Source organism: Oxyura jamaicensis, chromosome 20, assembly GCF_011077185.1.
Source record: "Oxyura jamaicensis isolate SHBP4307 breed ruddy duck chromosome 20, BPBGC_Ojam_1.0, whole genome shotgun sequence".
Lineage (NCBI taxonomy): Eukaryota > Metazoa > Chordata > Aves > Anseriformes > Anatidae > Oxyura > Oxyura jamaicensis.
In genome coordinates this window covers 1,530,211-1,538,341 of record NC_048912.1, presented here as the reverse complement: position 1 = coordinate 1,538,341, position 8,131 = coordinate 1,530,211, and the positions used below count along the sequence as shown (strand labels likewise).

General features: G+C 40.1%; 1 protein-coding gene across 1 annotated transcript; it reads right to left on the bottom strand.

The window, feature by feature from the left end:
- Window positions 1-3,538: 3,538 nt before the first annotated feature.
- On the bottom strand, window positions 3,539-7,714 carry GDF5 (growth differentiation factor 5). The gene is made up of 2 exons (XM_035344075.1): window positions 6,826-7,714; window positions 3,539-5,187 (listed from the first exon to the last, which is right to left on the bottom strand). The coding sequence occupies exons 1-2, from the start codon at window positions 7,457-7,459 to the stop codon at window positions 4,319-4,321; spliced, it is 1,503 nt and encodes a 500-aa protein (XP_035199966.1). The 5' UTR covers window positions 7,460-7,714; the 3' UTR covers window positions 3,539-4,318.
- Between the last annotated feature and the right edge of the window lie 417 nt (window positions 7,715-8,131).

Genomic DNA, 8,131 nt, shown 5'->3' with positions numbered 1-8,131 from the left:
CATACCTGTCTTATAGTGTACTGTTTATTTGAAATTTGGACCTTCACAAAGACTCTCATGGGACAGATAATGACCCTAAAAAGTAAATATAAATGAGGCATTCTCAGTGAGAGAGTGAAACCTGCCATCATAAAGGTGGAAAGCTGAACTTTTAACCTGTATTACTTTACAGATCAGGTTTCTATGCATTTCTACCATCCAGTTGCTAACACCAACTCACCCATGGGAAGAAAACCGTAACAATAATTTAGGGTGTCTATCTTTGCACGTTGTATAATGACCATGCTAAAGAAAGCAAGGCCAAACTTGTGCAATTCCAAGTTCCTCTGTTTCTTTCCAGTTTCTTTGCTGTGTGTCAGTCCCAGATGGTGCCCAGTCCCTGGACGCCTGCTTTCAGAGAGCCATGAAGTCTAAACAAGTCCACCTGGGCTGTACTTCTAGGCTTGTCTGTGATAATGAAAATGTGTAATCGCCACTTTCATATGGCTTGTGAAGTTTCAGCACAAGCTTCTGGTCTCACTCCAGATAACTCAGATTATTCCCATGTGAAAACTTGACAAGATTTGAAATGGTTTGTGAGCAGAAAATGAATGGATACATGGAATTCATATTATATACATATATATATGTATAGATATATAGAGGACAGCTCACTGTGGCTGCCTCTTTATGCTGCTGTTGAATTTTCATGTGATTTAAGAATAACAGAAACTTCTTTGAGAAGAGCAGTGAAAGAGTTCAGTCCTTTCAACACTGTAGATTTATGTGATCATAACCATTCAGAATTTTATGATTAATTACAGAGACAGAAGTCTGTACCAGATGATCCCAATGGCTCAAACAATACAGTGATAAAGCACTGATAGGCTAGCATATGTTTATACCATGGTGAAAGTCAGTAGACCACTCCAGAATAAAATAGCATTGAACCAGAATTCCTGGAGTTACCAAACATTTTCAGTACTGTAAATGCAAAAGGACACTCTGAGTATCACAACAAGCAGCATTATATGCCAATACTCAATTTGAGAGATAAAAGTGAAAATAACAGTCTTCATCCTGCTCACTACCAAGCCCACTGTTACAAACTCCTCACTTTGAGATGGACCAAACTTGACAGGACTTCCTCTTCTGGAGGTCACCTGAGCTACCAGCTGAGCAAGGTGGATGTTGGGTCACCACCTGGTCCAAACACTCACGCTGAAATTACTTCTGTCTGGGCCAAACCCAACATCTGGCAATTTTGATGTGGTAATAATCCATTCTAATTATAGCATTTAAGTGTCTGTAGTTTCAAATTTGTTTTAAATGATATTAAAGACCAATTCGTTTTTGTTTGGTTAGTTGGTTTCTCCTTTCAAAGTATAACTACTGCTTACCAGAATTTTGGTTTTTGAACCAGTATCAAAGGGCACTTTTTTAGGCCTTTACACATTTGTGTTTGTTTTAATTATTCTTTGGTTCATGCTGTTTGCTTCGGGATAATTGCAAAATCTTAGGTGTGTTTTTTTCTTTTTTTTTTTCTTTTTTTTTTTTCCCATTTAGATGCTGATACACTCCATTTAATTACCACGTATCTCAATCTTTCTCTTGTTCTATTAATGTATTGAGAAATTCATACAAGGGCAGGGAACAAGTGATACTAAGTGATAAGTAGGTTTCTAAAATGCTTTATCATGGCCAGCCTTGCCAGGATCATCAGGTTGACTAACAACTCTGCAGCCTGAAGTGCCAAGCAGTTTTCCTCCTCAGATTTCCAAACTATTGTGCGTCATGAATAACACAAATGTTATTCAAGGAAGCCGCATCTCATGAATCCAGCTGGAACTGAAGCAAAGTGCCTTTTAGAAAGATGGTGCTTAGCTACAATTCCAAGTGTTAACTTGTCTCTTAGGTTTGCTTGAAGTGAATTTACATAGGCAGTATTTGCTATTTTAAACTGATTGCACTGAGCCAGGAAGGGATGCACCTGTGCTGTTCATAGATTGAATGGCACAGCTATGTCCATCATATGTGGGAACAGAGATTTCACTAGGAACTTGTGAACAGACACACATGGGGAGCAGCACTCTTTCACACCAAGGAGGAAGGAGACAACCCTTTCTCATGGCCATCTAACCAACCTCTCCAGAAGGCAGCTGTGCTCAGTGCTAGAGAAAGGAGCCTTGAAAGCTGCAGGCTAGTCACCCAGGAAACAGCCAGGAGAAAGACAAGAAATGCTTGAGTGGAATCAGCAAAAAAGAGTCTGAAACACCCTCTTGATTCTGGACTGGGCAGGAGAAAGTTTTCTCTCCTACTGTGACAATGGTAAGACATGTCTAGATATCCTAAGTAAACCTTAGGATTAAAACTCCTGGCTTTGTGGTTCATATGATAACTCAAAAGCCAGAAGAGTGATTGGCAGTCAGGGCTGGGCCAGAAGCCATTGTCCTGGTCTGAGACTCAGCTGGGAGGAAAAGACCAGGACCTGGGAAGCGTTCAGCCCGGGAGCCCTAGGGACAGCCCTGAGCCACAAAGCAGATCTGTAAGATGCCAGAATTTCTCATGCACATGTTACTGAGCAGCTTCAGGTGCTCATCATTTGAAATGCATATTACCCTGATATTTAGTCATTCTCCCTCCAGCGTTCTGACCCACCTCATGTTGTGTTATTGAATGGCACTGGGCCACTGAGTAATACCCAGTCCTGCAGGCAGAAATCACTGTGCTAAGCTGCTGCAGAGACTGCACATATGAAAGCTTCCTGCAGCGCTTTTTTTTTCTGTATCACCCTGCTGTAGGCTGTGGTACATGACTGGCCTGCCTGCCCAGGGGAGCCCCACATGCTTGGAACCAGGTATTTTAAGCTGATTACGGGCTCAGCAGCCTAGAGAGAGCAGGAGGAAGGGCAGAAATTTTTGCCACTATTTCTCTATGGCTATTGACTGGATGCTTAGGACAGTTTGCTGCTAGTGTGAGTTAGACCTTGTGCACTTTGGCGTCAATGCAGGATGACCTTGGGGGCCATATTCACCTCCCAGCCACTGCCAATGCCAGTGATGATGTGCAGGGCAAAGACTTCAATTATTTCTGATGGTTCTCATGACCTGTCTGATCCTTCTACAGTCAAATGTCTGGCATCTGGTTTTGTAGATGGAAACATATAAAGAATAATCCCAGAATAAATTTATAATCCATATCTAGAATAGATATAGGAGATATGCAAACACAGTCATTGGAGGGTTGAATAAAAGCATAACATAGCTCTTTTGCAATCAACTGCATGACGCATTCTTGCACCAGATACATCAAGTGATAGCATCATTCCACACTAGATCAAAACACGACACATTTTCAGATTGTTCTTCCAACGTTTCCACAGTATCTTTCTGCAGCAGCAGTTAGAGGCATCCAAAATATATGAACATGTTACGCACACCACCAGTATTCTGCTGTACTGAAAAATCCCTTTCACTTGCATTTATTGTATAAAAACATTAAAAACACATTCTTAACAGCATTATAATTATGCAGAGTTGGACAGCTGGACAAAATGTAGTACTGTGTCAATAATTTATTACATCTTATGCCATAATTGAACACTTTTACTATGAGCATTTGAGGACAATGTGGACCTTATACAGAGTAATATATCTTGCTACATAATAATGGAAAGGTGGATACTTAAGAAAGATATGTAGCTTGGAGGAAAATGTACATGGAAACAAACACCTCCTGTTTCACCTATCTCCATGTACAACTTAAAACTAAATCAGCATATTATATTTACTTATTTCATTTTTATATATGCATAGTTTCAAGAGCTAATCAGAAAGAAATCATATTACAGTGTAACTATTTACACCAAGATGGGAGCGTGCCAGAACACAACCTTCTCTTTTAGATATCAGTACTTTTTTCTTACATTTCTCAATGGATAACGTACATGGGGTTTAGACATAAATTCAGCCTCAAGAACATTGTTCAAAGGAGCAAACATCATATCCACAGCTCACTGATACCATCTTTACAAACTGCCTCTAGGGTAAAAGCAGGTGATACAGAGGCACAAAGGTCTCATCTTCTCTGACACAGACTTTAGTAAAAACCAGTCTTGTGTTGCCAAAACAAGGCTTTATACTGGGCTGCACGATAGTATCCAAATACTTCTAAAATATGCACATGGTGGAGAGATATACAGAATCACTGGATTTGTTGCTACATCTTTGTAAACATATTACCCTAGAGGTAAGAAATTAAGTTAACCTTGTTTGAGCAGAGGTTACATTTGGTGTGTCATATAACCTTTCATAACATATTCATTTGAGCAACTGTTCTGCTACCTACAGCCACATGACTCCACTACCATGTCCTCATATTGTTTGTAGACCACGTTGTTTGCAGAGTCAATGAAAAGAATGCTGATAGGACTCAGCCTGGTTGGGACACAGCAAGTTGGGGGCGTTGATTCAGGGTCCATTGAGTTCATTAAAGTTTGGATAACTGCATGATTGGTGGGCTCCAGATGGGATCGAAGGGGGAATTCACAAAGACCTTCGCAGTGATACGCTTCGTATTCTAGGGGGGCTATTATCCAGTCATCCCAGCCCATATCCTTAAAATTCACATGGAGGGCTTTTCTGCTACACCTTGCCTTCGGATTCTTACTGGGCCTCTTCCCTTGACGTGTTGCTAAAGGAGCTCTTCTCTTCCGCCTCTGATTGAATAAGTACTCATAAACGGTTTTATCATCTTGGCCAGATCTAGCTTTGATTTCATTGAAAAATAAGTCTCTTTTTTTTGTCCTCCCAAATACCAAGAAGAGAGCCTTTTCATTGACCTGTCTTCCGGTTCTATTAAATCCCACCGTCCTGAGATCAACAGCTCTCCCCCTGTCAAACGTTTCCAGTTCAAAACACAAATTAACCAAGTTTTTAAAGTTCCTAAAAAGCTTCCAGATGTCAAACACTTCCCATTTTGGTGTATCTGTGATACTGACAGTACGAGAGTCCAGGAGTGTTGCTGCTTGTCTGTTGGTAGAGCAACTAAATAATTTCACTTGGGAAGTTTTTCCAGAAGAATGAGACTTCCAAGTATCAGAAGGCTTTTTCCTCAATATTCGAAGCTCTGCTCCCAGCAAGCCATCTTTTTCTAATGCACTAATGTCAAAAATATATTTTTGTTTTCTTATAGTTGGCGCTCGCTCATCTAAAAAAAAAAAAAAAGGAACACAGATTTTAAAATGTATATCAAGCACAGACCAATATTGTTTTTTCAGTTCTTCTTGGCATCCCCAAAGTTTGCTCATAAGCCTACAATTTCCCTTAATTAGCCCACTAAACAGAAAGAACAATTTTTTCTAAGGGATCAGCTGTGAGCAGGGACCCAGAAATACTCAGTGACTCAACAGGGAAATGAGTTTCTGAGTTTGCCCTGTAGAAATGCCATTTCTTTTACCAGCGGGAATTTTCTAGCTTTAAAGTAGCAATTAGCCAATTGGAAAATAGTTCTTTATATGGGCTGAGCACTCACAGGGCCTATTCACCACTTACATCCCAAATAAATTACTGAAGCAGGACTTCAGCGGAGCTCAGGCCTCATGCTGGCTCCAAATATGAGCAACTGTACCCTTAAACAATACAATAGTGAATTAGTCCTTTAAAACCAACATCCCCCAGGAACTGCCAGACACAAGGATAATTGCCTTATTAACTTAACTCCACATGATTCATGACTTTTTCAAATTGGGCAGAAAAATATACCTCCCTTTGCTGATGCTACCTGATGCTACATTTGCTTAGTTAGCTCAGGAGTAGTGCTAATGAGGAATATGGCTGAGCCAACACTATCGATGTTACATTAACAACACTTTCCAGTGGCAAGCTGAGGACTGAAATGCAGCACTTGTAAGCAGCGTGTCATCCCTTCCTAGAAGCCAAGCTATTCTTAATTAAATGGCAGACAAATCCAGTCCTGGCTGAGCCTTCCATCACCATTACCTTATTAGCTGTAGCCTGTGTTGCTTCCTCAAGTCCATGACAAAGTTCTTATTAACGTCACTGGAAACAGCATGGAGCTAATTCTCCAACCAGAGTGATCAGGTGAATACCTTTCTTTGGGAGCTTCTTTATTTCTTATGTGAAAGCAGACACTAGTCCAAATTTCCAAAAAATAGTTTGGAACTGTAATGTTGAACTGCAAATTACAGAGTTCCAGAAGTTATTTACTCTCATTATCCTGTGCTTAGCTGTGAGCTTCTTTGGTTAGAAGGTTGGTGGTGCCTGAAAGCATGTACAAGAGCTAGTACAGATACACCAGGCTAGTACAGATACACCAAAGCTGCACAATAATGACTCCTGGGTCTATGGTGCAGTTCCTCCCAACTCTACTTTGAACAAATCTGGGTGAACCTTCAGTACTGAAACATTTTTATTTTTATTTTTGTTCCACAGAATAGCCCTGTTCTCAGCCTAACAATAAAATCTAATGTTATCAGTTTCCAGGAGCTACTTATGAAAAAAACATAAGACAAAAAAGTAAAATTTTTAAACACCCATACATGCAAGGACTGATGGATTTTCAACAATATACTTCTAAAATATTTTCTTAGTGTTTTGTTTGGCTGCCACACAACCATCTAGTTCTGTCTCTAGATGAATTTGCCAAGATAAGGCATGAGGACAAAATCTGCAGCAAAGTTGAATGATTTCATGTACATTAAAAAGAGCTTTTTGACTTAAATAGTGTACAATTATTTTCTAATAATACTCTCTATATGTATAAACACACTTAGAAATCCCTCTCTGTCCACACACACACAGACACACACACGAGCTCCTTTCTTACCTTGTCCTTTGTCTATAAAGCTGGTTATTGTATTGGCAAGTCCAGCCTCCAGTTTTACACTTCCATTAACACCTTTTCTTTCTGCATCTGAGAGAGTCCTGTACAAAGAGAGCATGTATTCATGTGGCGTTATAGGGGGATGTCTGAAAGTCTCCTTAGTTTCCCTTTGGGTTATAGGCTCTTTGGTCTTTTTGGTTTTGAAAGAACCGGTATCAGTATTGCTTGTGACAGTTTTTTTCAAAGCCGCCTTGCTGCTAAGATTTTGAACCTTTGGAGTCACTGTCCTTACTCCAGAAAGTCTGCCTGGAAGATGTCCTACCTTTGCCTCCGTGGCTGCTGTTCTTGAGAGAACCTTCTGTGATTCATCATTCTTGGCCAAGAGAGCTCCAGCCTGAGTAGCACTGCTTTTAGTCCTAGCCTTTGAGGTCCCAGTACTGTATCCATGGTTCACAGTCCGCAGTGTACCTGCCCGGGCTGAGGGATTCCTCTCTTTTCCTTCTGGTTTTAACAAACCTAGTTTAGATCCTGGATTACTCTGGCCTGCTTCAGAATTACTCAGTGCTCCAGGAACTAGATCCAGAGACAGCCAAGTCAAATGCCAAAGCAGTAAAGTGAGAAAGTGCAGGATTTTCATCCTCTGGTCTTCCTCTGAATGCCACTAAAGAAAAAATCAGAAAAGGTTCCTCCAGTTTGGCAGAAGAAAACATGAAAGAAATTAAAAACCAAAGTCAGCAAAAATGGTTTTCGTTTGAGATTAAAACATTTCAAATCTCGTTGTTCAATACTTGTATCCAGTCCCATAGTGGAAATGCTCATGTACTCAGATACGATCTCCCCTGACTTCAGTTAGCAGCTATAAAGAACTTGTTCTTGAAAAGAGAAAGTTTACCACCTCGTTTTCTTCTGTAAAACTGACTGAAAACTTGAAGGAGTCCTGTTTAAATCTGAGTGTTTTTTTTTTTTTTTTTCCAAGAAGGAAGAATGGCGTAATGCTGCCTCTGTGTTAAAAGGTTTTTTTAAAGTTTTGAATCCTTTCCAGTGAAAATATTTCACACACAGAGACCTGCAGGTGCTCAGAAATCTTTTACAAACCTGAACTCAGGAATTGGAAACGGAATTCCAACAAACCTATTTAATTACTCTCTGATGTCATGCTGTCTAAACTAATTTAACTGCGATATATTTCTTTAAAAAAAAATCTTCTTTGCCCTTTTCATTAGCGTGAGTCATACTCTGCCTCATGTGAAACAACTCCACAGGCTTAAAACTCCAGAGGATGCCTTTTCAAGTGGCAATACGACCTCTA